At 40.1% G+C, this 20,948-nt stretch overlaps 2 protein-coding genes across 2 annotated transcripts; both read right to left on the bottom strand.

Moving 5' to 3' along the window:
* Window positions 1–1,870: 1,870 nt before the first annotated feature.
* Window positions 1,871–14,409, bottom strand: LOC128356274 (cell division control protein 42 homolog). The gene is made up of 6 exons (XM_053316763.1): window positions 14,349–14,409; window positions 8,271–8,409; window positions 8,063–8,135; window positions 7,791–7,900; window positions 7,065–7,262; window positions 1,871–2,621 (listed from the first exon to the last, which is right to left on the bottom strand). Exons 2-6 carry the CDS (start codon window positions 8,373–8,375, stop codon window positions 2,532–2,534), a joined length of 576 nt encoding a protein of 191 aa, XP_053172738.1. The 5' UTR covers window positions 8,376–8,409; window positions 14,349–14,409; the 3' UTR covers window positions 1,871–2,531.
* Window positions 14,410–15,143: 734 nt separating this feature from the next.
* snrpe (small nuclear ribonucleoprotein polypeptide E) lies at window positions 15,144–20,364 on the bottom strand. The gene is made up of 5 exons (XM_053316765.1): window positions 20,208–20,364; window positions 19,592–19,618; window positions 19,412–19,474; window positions 16,999–17,077; window positions 15,144–15,351 (listed from the first exon to the last, which is right to left on the bottom strand). The coding sequence occupies exons 1-5, from the start codon at window positions 20,259–20,261 to the stop codon at window positions 15,296–15,298; spliced, it is 279 nt and encodes a 92-aa protein (XP_053172740.1). The 5' UTR covers window positions 20,262–20,364; the 3' UTR covers window positions 15,144–15,295.
* Between the last annotated feature and the right edge of the window lie 584 nt (window positions 20,365–20,948).

Genomic DNA, 20,948 nt, shown 5'->3' with positions numbered 1-20,948 from the left:
TGATTAGCTGATAAGCTGGACTTGGGCCTTGAGGCCAAAACATGGGAAGTTTTAACCTTAAGTGATATAATTCAGTTTATCATTGCACATCTTCACACTACTGTTATATCTTAGTGTGTATTCATCACATAGTTCATGTTACACATCTGGATAGTTATGTTCCCATGTTTGTCTCATATTTTCTCACATTATATTTTCGTTGACTCTTCATTAACTTTAATTGCACCTCACAACTGTGGACTACATGCTTATATCTGACACAAACCACCCACATATTAATATCTAATTGTGTGTTTACTCGGTAACACATCAGAGGGCTGTAAATGACATCACAGCTGCCTCCATTATGTATCAGGGCCACTGTGACCCACAGAGCAGCAGAGACAGGGCTGATCATGTTTGAGTGGACAGCACCTCCTGCTGGATCAAAAGCTCATGACAGCTTCATAGAGCTGTGACGATCCCAGCATGAGAGCACAGATAACTTGACTGTAGAGAAACTGAGTGAGGTGGTTGAGACTCAATGAGATATTTTCCATTTACATTACAGTTGATAAAAATATATGTAAGCATACACTTTATCTTGATGGTGGTGGAGAATAATACACATTTTGTTGGAGGACAAAACATTAATTGCATTAAAATCACAAGCAACAATCCAAAAAAGAAAAACGAAGGAAAAGTGGTAAAGGCAATTAAGGTATAAGTTTAATATTTTTGAAAAGAATGCATATACAAAGAACAAAGACTTTAGACAAAGCATTTGGTTTTTGCACCAAAACAACAACAGGTTATAATAATTATACTGACTCGGGCTGGACGTCTACCCAACTCTAAGCCACCAGTAAAAGAAAAACAAGAACCAACCAATCACAAATGATCTTAACTGAAAACAGTCTCTCTGCCATTGGAGGTTTTTATTTGACTAAAACCAAGCAAGAGGTTCTCCTGGTATAAACTGGCAGGTAAGAGTTCAGATGAGTTCCGACCCCTAAAATGGAAAAAGGAGTGAAAGAAACCTTTTTTTAAAAAATATATATCTATATATATATAGATATACATATATAGATATATATATAGAGAGAGATATAATATATAATAAAAAACAGCACAAACTGAAAAAAAAAAAAGATTTTGGTAAAAACACCTGGAGCCTACATTAAACATTGTGTGCCAGCTTACATTATAATTACATCTGTTAAACCTATCATTTAGAACAGAGACCAAGGCTCAGCTACACGCAGCAGCGTACAGTCTGAACGGGTACAACAGAGCCGACAGCCCTTCACGCTTCAATAAACACACAAGGCACCAAATTCTGAGCTGGCCCAGAGTTCTGGTGAAAGTATCAGATTGTTAACTGATTGCCTAAACATGGCTGCCTTTTTACGTGTGTGTCTCTGCTGTACCCGTTTCTAACTGTACGCCGATGACGATGTTTTAAAACCGTATCCTGCTTTAACCCTCCCTTGGTCCCTGGCAACGCATCGACGCATGAAGAACACGCTTGTTCTGCTAACACTGTTTAAAGTTCCCTGCATCTAAAAAAAAAAAAAAAGAAAAAAAGAAAATAAAAAAGGCCAATTCCTGCGGACCCGTTACTACTGGATGCCTTTCAACTCTTCAAGTGATGGCCGCGCTCCAAATGGACTGCCACTCTGCTCTTCTCTGCGCTAAGAGGACCGCCAACGCTTACCGATTCGATTTCTGTGTGTGAGTTTTTTTGTGGCTGTGTCGCCTTTAAAATGAGCTCGTCCTTTCAGTCCTGCACAGTTTCCTTTAGTGGTTGAGAGTGCATCTATCTGGAACGTAGAATAAATATCTCAGACTTGTAATGTGTTGAGTAAAAAGAGGGGGGGGGGGGGGGGGGGGTGTTGGCAAACAACAAAAAAAAAAGAAAAAAGGAGGGGAACAAAAAAGGAACACTACTCTGTTAGCATTTCTTCTGGTAGTGCTGAGAAAAGGAAGGGGTCGGGGGGATGTGTGTGCTCGTCAACAGAGGGGGGTGATGGAACCTTACGCCAATCAGGGAAGCTGGGGGCGGGAGCTTTTTTTTTTTTTTTTTAAATCTGTAAACCATTGTCATTGGCTGAGGACAACTAAACCGTGATTAGGCCACAACATCGACTGAATTCAAAATATCAATCTATGGAAAAGCTCGACTTGGGTTCTACTTATGAGGAAGCTAGATGTTTGTTGCCCCGTGTGAGGCGATGTAACCCTGCAGCCTGTCGCCACCTGCTGGCCAGGTTTAGTTTTTATCTTCTGTCCCGAACGCAGACTTCATAGGGAGTGAAAGGGGAGCTGAGACAACTTCTTATTGCAGAGAATTATCTGACACTTGGTAGGCTGTTTTCTTTATAGTCTCCCCCCTGCAGCGGACAATGCTGTCAATCAGCCTTAGTAGAGCAAAGGAAGGGTGTGTGTGTGTATATTTAAGTGTATGTGTTTATGTGTGTGTGTGTGTGCGATTTTGATAAAACAAAAAACAAAAAAAACAAAAAAATTGGGGTGGGGTGGGGAGGAGCCTCTCATAGCAGCACGCATTTGCGCTTCTTCTTGGGCTCTGGGGGCTCCAATGCGGCCAATATCGCCTCATCAAACACATTCTTTAGGCCTTTCTGTGAACACAAACACACAAACACACAGGCTCAATGAAAGGGGAGGGGAGGGGGGCAACACAAACAAGCAAATAAGTACAGGTCAAAGTAAAATAACACAATAACAGCTTAAACGGAGTGGGTTGAAACTTAAAAAAACGCAGTGTTAAACATCATTTAGAGGAGTGAGAGAGCTGCTGAGGGATTCAAAGAAATGTCAATTAATTAATCTGCAACTCAGGAGGATAATCTGTTTTCCTTTCAGTGAGGTTGTTAGCTGTGAGAAACAGAACAGGGATACAGTGTCAACAACACAAATCACAGGTGTTCAAGTGCAACGACGACAACAACAAAAAGAAAAGAAAGTGGAGGAAGAAGAGCGTACGACCCCCCTGACCCTACATTAAATTTCCTTCACTGACTCTGCTCCTCAGATTCAAACTGCTGACTCACTCGCTACAACAGGACGGAACATAAAAATAAAAAAAAGCCGGATTTTAAATAACAAAACTGCTCTGCTTTATTTGCCCGTGAGCGGAGCAGCTTACACCACGAGCTCGGTCATGTGAAGCTGCTCTGTGCCCCCCCGACCCCTCCACCCTCCACCCCCCCCTCAGCGTTGCTTAAATCGGTTGACTATCCCTCTTCAATCCTGCCAGTTTGCTGGGAAAAAGAGGCGAGCCAGAAAGAGGAGAGCCAGTTCATTTGTCCTTTATTAAGTCATTTCACAGGTCATTTCACACAATTATAGCTTCTTTTTTTTATTATCTGGACTTCCAACACAGCAGGTTATGTACCACAGTTAATGGCACATGAGTGTCATGTATAGAGAAAGTTGGGCCCAATGAGCATTTTATCAGTGGACCTATCGCTGTATCAGTAAGACATCATCACATGGTACCAAACAGGAAAAACTTCATCTATAGCAGTTATGTCCTCAAAACGGCCAAACACTCCCTATATATGACTTAAGTGCTTATAAGCCCTACATATATATATTTGTATATATAACCATAGTTCTGTTTAATCAACAGTAGTACAAAAAATACATTAGCATTAGAAATGGAAGCTCTGTTAAGTGTTCAGATCTCATGCTGTGTCTCAAATCACATGCTTCTGTACTTACACTTCATATTTTGAGTGTTCAAATGAGAAGTATGAGAGAATGCAGTGCACTATGAATGGGATGGTGCACTCAATGGTCGCCATCTTGGCTAGGGATGTGCATGAGCCTATTTTTTCATGGTAGACTAACCGGTGGGTTTAACTGTCGACTAATTGGATATTCACTGCATGCCGACACTCACAAGAGCTAAATAGATAACGCGTCAAAAATAACTTTCAATATTCATCACCAACAACAAAGCTCAACTGTAAAAATAAGCCTTTATTACTTTACAGAAAAAAAATCTAACAGGCTTAAAGACCTATAAAATTGTAACAGCGTGGATTCGTCTGCATCATGTTCATCAGCTAGCTAGCAGGCTAACTTACTACCGAGTCAAAGTAACTGAGGGCCGGAGTAAAAATTCCCTCTGTGTCAGGTTGTACTTCAAAATAATGTGGTGGTGGTTTACAACGACTTAGAGCTCCTCCTAGTGGCTGAAAGTGAAAACTGCTCTCCAGTAGCTGTTACTGACTGTTTCATACTAGACTACACAGCTCAACTCTTGATTAAAGTTTTTCAAAGAAAAAACAAAAAACAAAACGACCACTGCACAAACGTCGACGTTAGACCCCACCAACGATTATCTGGTTTTAATGACACATCCCTAACCGTGGCTAAGTAGTGGAAGCGGAGGCTGAACATCGCCGCATTATGTAAATGTAAATCATACATGTGTTTTTTGCACTATATATCACTATACTGCTGTCACATATAAGCCATCAGTAAATATTATTATCAATTTACTTTAACTAATTGCTTCATTAATTGTTATATTGCATCACTGAGTGACACCTAATCAAATTACTTGACAAAACAGAACAATGTTATGCCATCACTGTGTAGCATATTATATTCCATACACACGATGTATAACATGATATGATGACAATACATAAAGTAGCTTTATTGAGTTCATTTAGCAGTCTGTAATGATTTGGTATCGCTGACGATAACGCAGATGCTAGCGCTAACCCTCCACCTGGCAAATCATCACTTCCTGTATGAGACGACGCTACCCTGTCGAATTATGCGCACTATGCGAGTAAGCACATAGTGTACTACACAGAAGCGTACTAACGGAAGTATGTGATTTGAGACACAGTGTGAGTGTGGGAGCCGTGGAGAGCCACCGCCCCCAACCCCCCCCCCCCCCCCATAAACTCCTGCAGGACGTACATCCTCTGGAAGCTGCTGCTGCTCCTCTGTTAATGAGAGCTGGCCCAGAGTAAGGTCAACCAGGAATGATACAGTGAAGTACAAAATATATGATGGAAAACTAAGCTGACATAAACTACTCCAGTAAGTAAGTAAGTAAGATCTGAAGTTTGTTAACGCACCAACCAATCCAAATGCTTTTACACAACAAGTGTAGAAAAGCCTTGAATCAGTGAAATAAGCCAGAAACAGATGAGCTCTCAACAAAGAGTAGCAGTTTTGTGTCAGTATCAGATGGATGGATTGGTTAATTAGATGGCTGAGATTGAGAAATGGATGGAGAAGGAAAGGAGAAAAAAAAAAGGAATGAAAAATAAAGGGTAATGGAGAGATGAGAGAGCGGTGGCGCAGGAAGTTTAAAATATACAGCATTTCCTCTTTCTCTGCGTCTCGGGCGGCTCTAGGGCGGCTAGGATAGCTTCGTCAAATACATTCTTCAGCCCTCGCTACAGTGACAGGAGAGGGAAGAGAACAATAGCACAATTAGCACGGCGAACACACACACAGAGAGAGAGAGAGAGAGAGATAGAGAGATAGATAGAGAAGGAGGGTGAAAGAAGGAGAAGGAGAAGAAGAACATGGCAGAACAAGGGCGAGAGTATCTTGTGTGACAGACATGCGTGATACGAAGACTAAAGAAGTGATAGTGTGATGATGGCATCTACTGTGGAGAGAAAGAGAGAGAACGAAAGAAAGAAAGAGAGGAGTGGTGCTGTGGAACCCAGTGTTGAGAGCCCAGGCAGGAAACAGGAAATGACATCAGCCTCTATGCAATAGTTCTGCTAGGGAGTGGGAGAGAGGTAGGGTGGGGGTGGGGGGTGGGAGCAGGAAGGAAGGAGTGGAGCAGGGAGGGGGGGGGGGCAACACCTCAGCTCCGTCAACACTATTGTTCTCTGGCTGACTGAGGCCTAACTCATGTGTTCAGTCCTTTGAGTCACACTCTGCTCACGGCCCTCCACCAACACTAGCACTCATCACTCATTTATTCATCACATCATCAAATAATGAGTGCTGACTATAGACTATAGAATATAGAATATAAGACTTTAAATATGACCAAAAGTAGACTGTGAAATCTAAACATATCCACTAATCACACACAGTGACTGTTGCAATTCTCATTCAAATAGTGTGTAACTAATACTATTCTATTTTCTACTCAGAAGTGGACATTCAACTGGAATGCCCCCTGAAATTTCCGACCCGGAAGCTGGGAAGATCCTCACCAGCCCCGACCTCAAAACCGAAAGACCCCCCCCCCCCCATGCATCACCAGTGTGAGAGTGTTGTAGTAACATCCTGTTCATTAGTATTTGATACATATGGTGCTGTGCAACTTCTGTCTGTGGATGTGTTGCTATGGTGATTGTATGAGCAAAACACATCAAAATATGTCTTTATCAACTGGTATGACTATCAGTAGCTAACCTAACTTCCGAGGTAAATGGAACATAGTGTATTGATATATTTAAGAAGTAGAAGAAACCGGATGTCTTCTGCTTTACTTGACAAACAGCAACACTGAAGTCACTTTGACATCAAAAATGAGTCACTGTCCTGTAAAGCTGCACTGTGCAAATGCTGGTATTGTAGACACACTTTTTTTGTTATTATAGCACCCTTTTTAAAGCAGGTGTGGGGAGCAGATCCAGGGACGAGGGGTTTGGGCTGCAGCATGCTGGAACGCTCCGAGAAAGAAATGGTCGCTCGCTGCTCTTTTAGTGTTTGCAGGCTTGTAGATAGCACGTGAACAACTCTCCGGTTTGTACACATGCTACATACTGACTAAACTTGTTCTCTAAATCCATAAGCGAGGTTTTTAAGCCACGTGTAAAACATCAGATTAAGTGCGATTAGCGACACCACTTAGCACTGAGTCTCTTATACTGAAATCGGCATGCATAACAAAACTCAACAACCAAAGCATGCACAGGCTCGGGGGAGATAGATGGACATGTTCCTCTTTCCTCCACTTTCTTTGGTATTTTTTGCAGTTGAGGTGTGAATCCTGTGTGTGTGTGTGTGTGTGTGTGTGTGTGTGTGTGTGTGTGTGTGTGTGTGTGTGTTTGTGGTGTATTTACCTGCGTGAGGGCTGAGCACTCCACGTATTTCACAGCCTTGAGGTCTCTCGCCAGCTTCTCGGCCGTCTCCGGAGTGATGGGCTTCTGCTTGTTCTTTGCCAGCTTCTCTATAGTGGAGGGGTCGTCCCGCAAGTCGATCTGAGTGCCGACTAGCAGGAAGGGGGTCTTTGGACAGTGGTGGGTGATCTCTGGAACCCACTGTACATACACACACACACACACACACACACACACACACACAGTTATACAACAGTCAACGCTGCACACTGTGGTTTTTATTCCTGTGGTTTCAGCGTGTTACATGGACAGTCAGTGGTAGAGTCTATAAATTCTATGAATTCCTGGAAATTAAATGTCCTGCAGTGGTCACATTAATATTTGTAGTCATGGTTACATAATGTTTCAGTTGATATAAAGGTTTTAAATGCAGTATCAACATCAATACTAATAAAAAAAATTGTGATTATTGTGTGAGATTATTGACACTGATGCACTCTATAGCAACTACTATAATAAAGGTCAAAAGAAAAAAAATTGACATCTTTCTAATAAAAGCTAATGATGACAAATCAAATGTCAAACTATTATTATCATGTTAAAATACACATGTTGTTAAGTCATTAGGTATTTATAGATGCTGAATTAGATAAGAAATGATATGAAAGCATCCAGATTTCAGGATGGAGTAGTAAGAAGAAGAAAAAAAAGAAGGAGCGAGAGACTTGCCTTTTCTTTGACGTTTTCAAAAGAGGAGGGGGACACGACAGAGAAACAGACGAGGAAAACGTCGGTCTGGGGATAACTCAGAGGTCGTAACCTGTCGTAGTCTTCCTGACCTGGAGAAACCAAATAAAAGAACGTGTATATACATCACACTGCCTGTTCATCAGCTTTAAAGCACAGATACACACAGAGCATCTAAAATAAAAGTAACATAGAGGATCGCTGCCATTTCCTGTTGACATGAAAGATGAATGAATGGAATAATAGAGACGTACCTGCTGTATCAAACAAGCCCAGAGTGTAGGGCTCGCCTCCGATCATTACAGTTACAGCATAGTTATCAAACACCTGCAACACACACACACACACACACACACACACACACACACACACACACCAACAGTTAGCATCTCATTTAAACCCATTTTATCACCACTCTGATGTTTCTATTACATTGTACACAGGAGAATACATGGTTCTTACCGTAGGTACATATTCGGAGGGAAACTTGTTTGTGGTGTAGGAGATGAGCAGGCAGGTTTTACCCACAGCACCATCCCCAACTACGACACACTTGATGGTCTGCATAGCTGTGTTTCAGTCTTCACTACTCATTCAAGATCTGCAGGAAGAAAAAAAAACAGACACATTGTTAGTGATTTGTTGGCTGTAGTTTTCTGGCATTCACACTGTTTGACTGTTTTAATGTCACACACTAAATATTGAATTGTAGGGTTTCATGTGTTGAAATGAGACACGCAGAGAGAGTAAAAGAAAAAGCGAGGGATGGAAGAGACCTTGAAAAGCTTACCACCAGATGTTTCATTAATAGTCGATGAATAAGCACTTCTATACAAAGCTGTAAAATTGAAATGTGACCTAAATCTGAAAAATACTGACATGACCCCCCAGCCTGATTGACACCGGGATATTTGTGTTTGTGTGTGTGTGTGTGTGGAATAACCTCGTTCAGACACAGACTAATGGCTGGAGCAGCGGGGTCAGTAAGGACGTCCAGATGTCCAGATGTGGGTTTCTCATTTAAAAAAAAAGGGGGATTGAGGGATCGTACAGACCCACACAGCTGGACACCCAATTTAGAGAAACAAATTACACAGTGTGAATGTTGCGGTGGGGGGCTTATTGTAAGAGTGAACAGGAAACTGAGGTGTTAGCAAATATTCCTGTTCTAAATGATTAATAAAGAAATTGACATGTGGTTGATGAATGTATGTAAGTTAAAGGATGAGGATTGGTTTGATCATTAAAGCTGATCAACCATTTTTCATACCTCAATCTAGTAAATATCATCTGTGTGTGTGTGTGTGTGTGCGTGTATGGCTGCACTGATAGCACACACAAAGCTCAAATGACAAAAGTAATGAAGAAGCTAAAGCCAAGCGATCACATCATTCCTCTCCATCTGTTTGTCCAGCACAGGTTACAGTTTGTCTGTGCCGAGTCACTGCAGAGCTCTGCGGCACTGTGTGTGTGTGTGTGTGTGTGTGTGTGAGTGTCTGTGTGTGTGTGAGGGAGACTGTCACCACATGTTACAGTGTGATGACTTAACAAGAGGACAGGACACATGTGGATGTCTTACACAAACACATAGAATACAGCGATTGTGCTTCCTCTATCATACTGTTCCTTTCAGTAGAATGATGTACGGTCTTCATCTTGTGTTGATTTCAATGTTTTTGGTTGTGACTGGTTGTGAAATGTGTTTGGTCCCACTTCCTATAGCGAGCTAGGAGAAGCGAAGGGTCATTCTTAAGGTAGTTGTGGTTGTATACTCCTTTACACATGCTTGTTGGACAATGGAAATGTCCAGTACACACACACACACACACACACACACACACACACACACAGGAGGACTAGCCAACATTGACACCCACTTCATTCAGTGATTGGTCCACTCTCCACCCAACTATTAATGACACTTTTCCTGTGAACAAACGAGTGTAACCCTAAACCTTCTTTCTAGGAGACTGTCTGAAAACATGCGCTGTTATCCTGGTATTTAAATGATATTATGTCTCCCCTGACCCCCCCACCCCCACCCCATACCCTCCCTTCGCCATAGTGGTCAGACAGCACGTCATAAGAACCACAATATAACCAAACATAATACTACCGATGACAAGATGTTTTCCCATACCTGACATATCTCAGTATTAATCCACTTTTTAAATAAAAACTGTTTTAATTAAACCTCTAGACCATATAATACAATAAGCTGTTGTGGTAGAATACTGTACAACAGTGTGATTACAATGTAGGCTGCTTCTGGTATTAAGGAACAAATAGATTATGATTGTACATGCTTATGAAGGCACGACTGAAGCTCAGACTAAACAGCTCCCAACCTTCACTAAAGCCTTGTTTTATGTAACACTAAGGATAGATGACCACTGCAGACTCAACTGTGCAGATAAGAAGGAAAACAACACGTGTTCAAAAAGGTTAGATCGCACCGCTACGCATATATAGTCCTAAACATAACATCTTTGATGTGTCGAAAATATCACATTATGGAATGTGGAAAAGTTGTGGGTTTCAAGTCGAGACTGTTTCACGTCAGCTGTGTTCCATGTAAACGCGTTTCACAACACGGTCTGATGTGTGACTGTGGTGACGGCGGAGGCTGCTGCGGCAGTGTCGAACATACTGCTGTTGGGTTTGTTGTGCCACTGAAAGAAGAGGTTGAGGAATAATGTGGAAATGCCTACAGCTTTGACATCTGACCACGGACCGCGGCTGCATTACTCAGCTAAATTGATCGACTGGATCTGATGAGAAAGGTGGTAAAAACTCTGCAGTCCACTGTGTGAGAGGACTGAAGGACACCGTGAGGTCACCATTCAGATCACAGCAGGATGGAAACTACACACAGACCCTTTTCCTTCTTTTGTTAATGATGCTGCTGATTACAGCCTGGATTACATAACTTTATCAGAACTATATTTGAGGGTGTATTGCAAATAAAAGTGTTCTATATTCTGCACGTACAATGTTATTGGCCAACATATTGATATTTTACTATCTATTTACTCCTTAATATTGGTATCAGCCCCAAAAATCCAGATTGTGGTCCTTAAGCTGATACTGAAATTTAACAGTATCTTGTTTACTACTAGGTTGAAAACTGCAGGACATGTTATCTGGCCTTCTGTTTACTGTGTTGCTCAACTAACTAAACCTAACTGTTTCACATTGTGTTTAAGTTGCGTTAGCCGAGCTCACCCCAACCATTTGGAGCACATTTCAGTTTAACCAAGCACCAGGTAGCTCAACAGCAAGCCTCAAAGCAATAGAGAAACTGTTTAAAGGTCCCGCAGCTAACATTGCAGGAGCTGTTTTCAAACCAATCATATCTCACTGTTAGAGTGTTTTCAATGACTGCACATATATTCACTTTTATAGCACTCTTGTTCATTCATGTTTTAAGGCAGGTAATCAGAGCAGGTGGGGGAGTTGCAAGGAGGTAACAGATGTGTTCCAGTTGTCCTTGCTCATCTATTACTATCTATTCTATGCAGGTCAGACATTAGCCAATAGCTGAGGGGCTCAATTTCTTTCTACCGATGTTACACGAAAAATTGCTCAGGTTTTTCAGAGAAGAACCTTGTTTTTTTGCACATGGGGAACAGGAGGTAAGTGATAAACCCAGCTGATGAGTGTTTATTTAGCAACTCAAATTTATAAATAAGCTCTAGACTTTCCTCTATAGTAAATTAACAATATTCATTACAGATCTTGGAGACCTTCCTGGGGAGCAGATTCCCACACATGGGTACTTTTTTAGTACTGGATCCACAGATGTAAACCATGACTGTGCTCAAATCAGACTTTGGCAAGTCTTGAACGTGGAGGTTCTCTGGATGGACCGGGACGGTTTCCAGGAAAGAGTCAATCTATCTCAAAGTTTCTAGAAACTTAAGGACATTAATCAGTGCCAAGATCAATATGTTTTATGGATTTAAACTGATTATTTGGTTTGTTCTTACAGTCCAAAACTGAAGAGGAGACAATACTGTGGCTGGTCACATCTTTTTGTTCCATCTTGGTATTAAATCCCTGTTGACACTTTTGTCTGTCAAACTGTGATTTTCACCCTAAAAGATACCTGCTCAGTCAATGTTACTGCTTTCAATTGTTTTCTATGTTGAATTATTTCTTTCTTTCTTTCACATGTATTATAACTGCAGCTATGTGGACTTTCAAAGCTCCTTTGGTATCAAATGCCTGGTACATTAACACACACATGGGTGAACATGAAGAAACCTATCTAGAACTATTCTAAAGCTAGTTTTAAGTTATTCCACAACAGGTGCAGCTCCCAGGTCCAGCACATCTGCTTAACTAAATCCTCAGAGAAACACTGGACCACTTGGGCCAGTAAATGCAACAAGCCAGGCCGTGTTCAGACCGACTTTGGCTGTGTGTGAAAAAAAACAACCCTCTGATTCATGTGAATGGGGCCGGTCCGGTGCCAGTCCGGTGCCCTCTGTGTGCCAGCATAAAACAAAGGCAGGGCCCTCTGGCAAAAACACTAACCTGGATCACATTTCATGTCTCGCTGCTACCTGAAGTGCCTACTAATGCAGCCCCCTGCCTTATTTTAATAAAGAGCTGTTTTCAGTTTGAATGGCCACTTAGTTTAACTACATGATCCCATCCGAACAACATATTGAAGTGAAGTAAGGTCGGTTTCTGGTCTACAACCTTTAACTGATGTTATGCAAACCAACTGAACTAGAATTTGTCATTATGAAACGTCTTAGCGTCTCACACGTACGCTCCGACATTGACACAGCTGACGAGCTGGAGGAGATGACTTGGCACTCTTGACGACCAGCAATCTGAGAGCAGCTTGTGTTTTTTGAACAGGCACCAACGAATCATTTTTATCAGCCTGCATGCCAGCTAGCATCGTTAACATAGTCATATGTACCTGTGGTAACATAGAGGTTACACACAACAAAAAGACAAAAAGCTGAACAGTTGTTCAACTAATTAATGAGCAAACATTATGTGTCATTCAGGTGCAACTTCGTCACATGCGACACCTAGTGGTAAACTTCTGTATTACCAGTCTGTTATTTGACCCTATTAGAAGTATCACAAGGGGCCAATACATGACTAAGCATCTAAATATGTCTAATTGGAGTGATTGAAATACTTGACCAATTCTAAGCTTACTACGCAGTGTGATAACATGCAAATATTCAGTGTGTGGTCAGCCTCTTCTTTACTTAAACACTGCAGTAAGTCGGTCCACCGAGTAACCCAGGGTGGCAGCAGCTACAATAATGCCGCCAGACTTAATCCACGCAATGGTGTTTGTAGGCCAGCGAGCCCTCTGAGGTCAGGCCATCTTTGAAATCAGGGGTGAAGACAGCTGATATGGTGCTATAATACAAACTCCTATGTTGTAATAAACTGTACGTTGGCACCGTATTGAGCAAGATATTTCACAAGACCACCACGAGCCGATTAGACGTGATCAGTGTCGCCACTAACAACTAAACACTGGTGTCAACAACAGGACCAAAACACACACACACATACAGCCTGTGAGGTTGTGACTAGAATTACAGAGAGGATTTAGCAACGTTTCCTCAATGACTTTAGGCTTTAGTAACCAGCTTCCTTCCAACTTCATGTGAAACAAAAGGCTCAGTGATGCTCTCAAGCACAAGATCTGACCCGAGACAAATCCTGATATCTGGCGGTTTGAATTCTAGCAAGTCAACAAGAGATAAATCACAGACATCAACACAGGATCTGTAACACTGCTGCACTAATAGGCTTTCTATAACAGCGAGGACCTCAGAACTGCTGACATGACTCAATAAGCGGTCACAATTGACAGCAGGTACGTGTAATAATCACTCATTGGATAATAAACACTATTCAATATCACACCAAAGGGACTATTAAAAGCCACTGTTAGCTTCAACGCACTAGCTGCAGTATTTGGGCCTGAATCTGGCCTCATTTCCTGCCGGCTGGCTAAACTAGCGATAACTTTACCAACCTCACTCCTACTATTCAGTCTCTATTGTTACATTATCCCCAAACATTACGCTTTACAGCTATAACCCGAGAGCCTGTCAACATTATAAAATAATACTAACGCATCGTTTGCTACACCTTTTCCTATTCACATCGTTAACCAGCTAATCGCTGGCTAGTTACTACTTACATATTTTGTTGACTACTGACTTAGCTTCAACGGTGTAAATATGTTTTATTCTCATCACACTTAAATCCTTACTAAATTCAATGCGAAATACGGTAGCAACACATACCCGATAGGTTTATTTACTTGCCGGTCTGATGTTACAGTCTGTCGGCTTGCTTCACTAGCTTCTGTCCTCCTCAATTAGCTTGCTGAGCTAACCTCAGCGGATGCTATTACTGAATGTGATATCGAAATTGACGACCACAACACATGTACCATATATGTATAGCATCGATGATATTAATAACGTATACACTAAATACCACAGACAGTTACAGCGTAAAAATATAAACAAATAAATTTTTCCGTACCGTATCCTCTATTTGTGTCTTTACGCCGGGCGTTGGCAGCTCCGCGCTAGGGGCTTCCCAGTCAACAGAACAGGGACACGTCGGGCTGCGTAGTGAAGAACTACGTAATTACGTTCATCAGTTTCACTACAGCCAGGAGACTTTTCTTACAACTAAAATAAACCAAAATCCAAACAAGCAACTTAAGGTATGTGGTTGGAAGATTTAGGCAGTCTGTAGCTTCAGCATTTAAGAATATAAAGGATTTAAGGTTGTCTAAATTTAAAACTGCATTTCTACGTCTAGACTCCAGCTACACATTGTTTGTAATACAGTATCAGATATCGACATAAATGTGGTCCACCCATTTTGTAACATTCCATTCAAGCAGTTTCCCCCTTTATCTGTATTCATCCAAGAAAAAAATGGGTGGGTTACATCGATACCAACAACCTAAACATGAGCTTAATTCTACTCCACATCTATGTAGTATTTGATATATGTACATTTATGCCTCATGCAGTGATTGATCATTTTAATCTGTCCAGATGCATACTGCTGTAATAGAAGTGCACTACTACATATAGAATTGTAGAGCAAGGCTCCACTATTTATCACAAATAGGTTCATTGATTCAGTACTTTATCCCGTTATACTGCATTTGGAGCTGGGAGATTGACCTACATAAGTAAATTGCAATAGTGCTGTCTGCCACTAGAGGGCAGTGCAGCTCAATGACCCAAATACAGAAAACTGTAAAGGGTTAGAAACAGTGGAACAAGAAAAAAAAAAAAATAGAGACAACAGCAGTAAGAAAAAAAACACCTTTATTTTCATAATGAAAACATGTGGTAAAAGAAACAAACAATATTCATGTTACATAAACACAAACATACTCAACAGTATTCTCAAAAAACAAAAAAAAATTCTCTCTAGGAAAGGTGAGATTTGTAGATGACTCCATTGTCCTAGCTGGATACGCTCTGCAGCAAGGTAATGTTGTCTCCTTTCAACATGATCCTCCCTGGGAGACACAGATAGAGGGAGAAACCCGAGTGGAGGGGGATCAGAAGATGATAATGGTTAGAAAGAGATAAAAAGGTGTCAGTTCAAACACTGTGCTCCCACTAAGTAGGCTGAGGAAGATAGTGAATCTAGTGTCACAGTACACAAAAGATAACATGTTTAGTTAGGTAACACATGAAGCAATATGAGCAGTCGCTGCCACATATGGGCACATTCTGCAACAGTATGAAAAACAGGAGTTAATAATACTTCCTGGATTTGTGCAAGAAAAAACAAGCGAGGGATTCCCCCATGTTGATTTGAATTTACAAGAAGTGTAACAGTACATTTGGTTATCCTCAACTGTCAGAGTACGGACCTTCTGCTTCAGTGAATGCAGTCATACAAAGAACACCCTCTGTGATCCTAACAAATACTGTCAAAATAGTTTGATTCGCTTACTCAGATGAAGACACCCAGAATGTTTTGGCAGTGTACCATTGAAATGATACCCTCTCTCCCTGTCCCCCTCCCCACTCTTGGTTTCGGACAAGCTGTCACTCTGTTTTTGAGTAAAGCTGCTCAGAACAATGGTAAAAACATTTGATTTCCAACAGCATGTAGTAAGAACCAGTTGTGAGAGAGTAAAATGTAGTTAAAATGCATGAAAGTAAAGGTAGTGTTTTGATCCCTGACTGAAATTTCTTATTTAACTTGTGTTTAATGAAGGAATCCTTTAAGGTTGAAATATGTTTTCCAAGGGTGACCTGACCAAGACCGCACACCTGTTACATATATGGAACACGAACATCCAACACAGAGGAGGAGACTAAATCCTGCTCAAATAAATTAGGTGCAATTCTAAGTTATGTGGACTTCTACATTTCTAGAGTTTCAACCACTGTATATACAATTAGACCATGAATCAGATGTCAGCAGGTGCCCTGACTCCCTGCAGAAACACAAAGGTTATTTTCCTTTTGTAACTGCAACACAATCTAACTGTTTCAGTAACAGTTATGACCGATGAGCCATAGTTTGAGGTCTGCATTTTGTCAATAAATGACCAAAATGTTATTGTCTCCCCATTATTATTTTTTACTATTATCATACCAAACCCCTACAGTATACTGACACCTCTCATTCCTAAATGTATCTGACATAGTTTTAATTGAATGCATAGTCAGCCAAACTCTGTTAACTCTAAAAAGCCACAGAAGAACTATCAGCACTGCTGTTACTATTCTGATGACAGCTTAACAGTGAAATGATCATGTCCTTCCTCTTTTGTCTTAATCTTGCTTCATCATCTCTGCAACAGCTTCAGCTCTGTCAAGTGTTTCATGTCTAACTCTACATTTTGAGTAAACACTATATATCCTAGAATGTATTACAATAATTATGTCCTTTATTGATAGAAAAACACATTTCATTAGTGATAATTGATATAGAGCTTATTTGTTGAACAGAAAATACCCATCTCATGACTTAACTACTACCACAAGAGGGCTTATTTTAAACCTGAGCCAGTGAATTTCTGCAGCATTACAACTGAAGTCAGTGGTGGTCTGTGAGAATCTGTAAAAGTCAATGCTACACAAATCTAAACACTGAGACAAAAGGTACTAAAAACAAACGAGTGTCAAAATGTACAATTTTTCCTTACCAAGCGGCTTCCTGTTCTTAGTCTTCATGTGGACTTCTTCAGCATCATCTAGAACCAGGTTCATGTACTCATCAAAACCCTAAGACAGGAAGGGAATAGAAAGCTAATATTAGTCTCAATAGGCCTCCTGCGTATTCATACACTAAAACTCTTAATATTAATATATATATATATATATATATACACACTTTTCTGTTGTTTGCTCTAATAGGTCTTCCAAGGTGGATTAAACAGACTGTTTATGGGTTTTATTTACTAGTATCAAACACACAAAATGTCACAGAATAACTTCAACTCCTGCTGTTGGACATCAGCAGATTATCAAATAACACATTTGCAGATAGTTGTATTATGGGACCCAAAAAATAATGTTAACAACATCTGCAGCAACATGTCAACAGTGGAGAGTCATACTGAGGGAAGGAATGGGTTGATATGGAGTGAAAGACAAAATGCTAAAAAAAAAATGTCAGTCTGAATCAAAGTGGTCCATTGTTTAGATGGGAGGCAATAGAGATATGAGAGAATATTCTACTGTAGGTCAGCTACTGTTAAATGTTTTTTAAAAAGAAATATTTAGAGTGTTTACTTGAAATATAAGGTTAATGACTAATCAATTATCTAAGAAATGGTGGGTTAGTTATCTTTAGATTAACTAATCAATTAACTGACTAATCTTTGCAGATATATTGTGTTGTTCTGTCAAATAAACAATAAAAAGGAAGAAAGGAACTCTTCCTCTTGTGGTCATGAGGTCACAGCTTGCTTTCTAGTGTGTCTAATTAATGCAGAGGTAGTGTATGAATGTCAAATCCTTCCTGTTCATTAGTTTTGTTACGTTGGCTCTGCATCTCCCAGCGGTGGATTCTTTGTGTGTGTGTGTAGTGTAGCTACATAGGTGTGTGTGTGTGTATGCATGCACAAGGGTCTAAACTCTATCTGACTGACAGAGAGGTAGGCTGCATAAACTGGAGATTCTCCCTAATAAACATTACTGTTTTATGCATTAGCTGTCATATTAACATGATTTAATGGTTGTACTTAGTTCTATAATAAATCACTTCCATTGTGTGTAAATCCTGCCAGTATCTGAGATCACTAACCACATTTATAGTTAAATTACATTAGGAGATATTGGTTGATCATTAGAGTGTTGAGTTCATTCCCAAGTTAGTTTAACAACTCCTCTGTATTTAAAATCATATGTTCATTGTGCATGTCGTCTTCTTTCTGTCAGGAGAATCAAGAGCACACACACACAGACACACACACACAGCTGATGTTTGTTACTTTGTATATATTTCAATAGGTATGAAAATGTTTTTCTTTGTTTTCAATTCAATTTTATAGATGATAGTTTAATTCTTACCAGTCTAGCTATATAACATGAGTGTAGCTGACATGGTTGCTATGGTAACACTATAGTGCTACATGTTACAAGTAAGTCTAATTAAGTTATGTTAAAGTTATAAGTAAAATAGTGATTTTCCATGATTATAATTGTTATAATGAAAAATATGGCATTATAATGCCATGTTGCTATTCACAGTCATGGTTACTAGGTTTTGGTTTTGTTTCTACTGACTCATGCTGAAATGTCTGTTGTCTAATGTCTAGGTCTATGAAATTGAACTCCATTGTATCCAACAGTTACTTTTTTTGTAACTATGACATAGCAAGATAAAATAAACTATCCAGCTGTGGGACACACACACCAGCTTATGTTTTTGTTAGCAGATTGCTACTAAAGATCTGAGACACAGCACTGCCTCCTGCATCTTCATTTAAAACACCAACAACACTAGGCAGGACAGTTATAGGGGTGCTTTCATGGACTCAGTATGTATAAAACACTATACATTCATTCAAAGTTCACTTCAACATCCCGCCTCTCAGCAGCACACCGTGACTTACATGTAGTATCAAGATATCATTGAGTTGTTTTTTTCCTTTGACACTAAAATATAAAATAAAAATTCAATATCTACACAGTTATTACTATTCGTCTTGGTTTAAAGTAATTTCGCTTGTATTTTGGTATCCCAGTTTAGAACTTGAATAACTACCTGAAAACGCTATTGTGAGTATGATTCCTCCACATGTAAACTGCTTTCTCAGGTTTATCCATCCTAGCATGGATAACGTGGGGAGGCTGTGGCTCAGGAGGTAGAGCAGCCGTCCACCAATTGGAAGATATGGGTGAGCGAGACATTGTAAAAGCGCTTTGAGTGGTCCAAAGACTAGAAAAGCACTTCATCATCACCATCTCCAGATATTCTACCTCTTTACTAAATTTTCTAAAATGATTCTACATTGGCCGAATGTTGATTAAATGACTGATATACAAATAAAATCTAGGTTTTACCCCGTTTGCATTAAATAAAGTAGACAAAAAGAGCAAAAGATAACTTACAATGATGCAGCCCTCTATCCGCATGTTCACCTGTTCATACAACCACACCTGGATCCGTGAACGCTGAGAATGAGAAAAGAAAAACAAATGAGAACTTTCATTCTTTTTTTAGTCAGACATCACACGCACAACTAAATCAATGTGAATTAACTACTGTATGTGATTGAGCTTCATACTTACATTTTGTAGATACCTGAAGATGAGGTTCTGATACATGGAGTCAAGGAAATTCATTGTTCAAAAGCAAACACAGATACATTCAGAAAAGTACAGAGTATAATAAAATGCATAATGTTACCTTGACTCATTTAAATTTTGGCACCTTGGGACAAAGTGAGGCAACGTTTAACACGCTACTGTTTAAACACTTGAACTCATGCTACTTAAAATTATCAAGTTAGCTACCAATCTAAATGCCGTTAGACTATAGTTCGTCCAGATTTATGAAATTTAAGCATGTACGGGAAGCTACAGTAGCACACCCGAGCTAGTTAGCTGTTACGCCACTTGGTTTGCTATTTACCGTAGCTAAGTACGTTAGCACTGCTGGCCCATTGAATGCACTTCTTTTGACCCAAGCTGTTTGTATGTGTATTTCAATAATATACACCATCTCCTGCGTACATTAAGTCGTAATAACACACTATACCTCGGTTAAAAATCTCTCCTTGTTCATATTCAAGGAAAATTCATGACAAATGATGGCTAGCTAACGTGAAACGTTTAGCTTAGCCGCTAAAGTACCGAAAGCAACCAATTCAACCGCAGATGTGGTTCATTCCCGTAAAAAGGATACAATGGGCTGCACCATCACCTTCTGCACCTTCTGTCCTTGTCCTCTGTACGCCATCTCTCCAAGCAAACACCACTGGTAGGTGTATGATTTAAAAAATTTAGTTGCACCTTTGTAACACAGTGCACTACGAAACACTCACGTTGTGGGTTTGCTTCAATGGCGGGTTTCCTTGCTTCCTGTCTCACTTTGTGTAAACAGCGACCCTGTAGGTAGGAGGCCCTTACTGCAGCGACCTGTTGCTCCATAAACAATCGGTTCCAGTTCTCTTCCCCGCTGGGAAAAGGTCACAGTCAGAAGTAGGAGATGGGGAGAGGGGCAGGGGTAGGTTGACCTCAGGCCTCTTCACTGAATGCCCAAGGTAGGAGGAGTGGGGGTTAGGGTTAGGTATGGTAGTCAATGACACTACCAAATGATTAAGAATAATATAAAATCTATTATTTAATCTGATTTAGTCTTGACTTTAAGATGACACTGCTGGGAGATGGGTAATACTGATTTTTAAGTGTGTTGTTCTATTTATGTATTTGTGTGATATAGGGTTTTTTTTTTAAATTACTAATATGTTACGCGTGATAGATAACATTTTATTTATATACTAGAATTGTTATACATACATACATACATACACATACATAGGCCTACATATATATACATATATATACATACAAACATACATACATACATACATACATACATACAGATGGCACAAATTTAATTGGGCATGCTGACTACGAAGACAAC

The sequence above is a fragment of the Scomber japonicus genome, chromosome 3 (genome assembly GCF_027409825.1).
Source record: "Scomber japonicus isolate fScoJap1 chromosome 3, fScoJap1.pri, whole genome shotgun sequence".
Taxonomy (NCBI): domain Eukaryota; kingdom Metazoa; phylum Chordata; class Actinopteri; order Scombriformes; family Scombridae; genus Scomber; species Scomber japonicus.
The sequence above is the reverse complement of the archived record's forward strand: the minus strand, read 5'-3'. Positions and strand labels throughout refer to the sequence as shown.

Bases quoted from the DNA above. Each gene is read 5' to 3' on its own strand.
- LOC128356274 (XM_053316763.1), bottom strand. From the start codon at position 8,375: ATGCAGACCATCAAGTGTGTCGTAGTTGGGGATGGTGCTGTGGGTAAA. The intron at 8,136-8,270 runs GTAAGAACCATG...TGTGTGTTGCAG, and splicing joins CCTCCGAATATGTACCTACG to GTGTTTGATAACTATGCTGT. The intron at 2,622-7,064 runs GTAAATACACCA...TTGTGTTCACAG, and splicing joins AGTGCTCAGCCCTCACGCAG to AAAGGCCTAAAGAATGTGTT.
- snrpe (XM_053316765.1), bottom strand. From the start codon at position 20,261: ATGGCGTACAGAGGACAAGGACAGAAGGTGCAGAAGGTGATGGTGCAG. The intron at 19,619-20,207 runs GTATCCTTTTTA...TCCATGTATCAG, and splicing joins AGGTGATGGTGCAGCCCATT to AACCTCATCTTCAGGTATCT. The intron at 15,352-16,998 runs GTAAGGAAAAAT...TGTGTCTCCCAG, and splicing joins TAAGAACAGGAAGCCGCTTG to GGAGGATCATGTTGAAAGGA.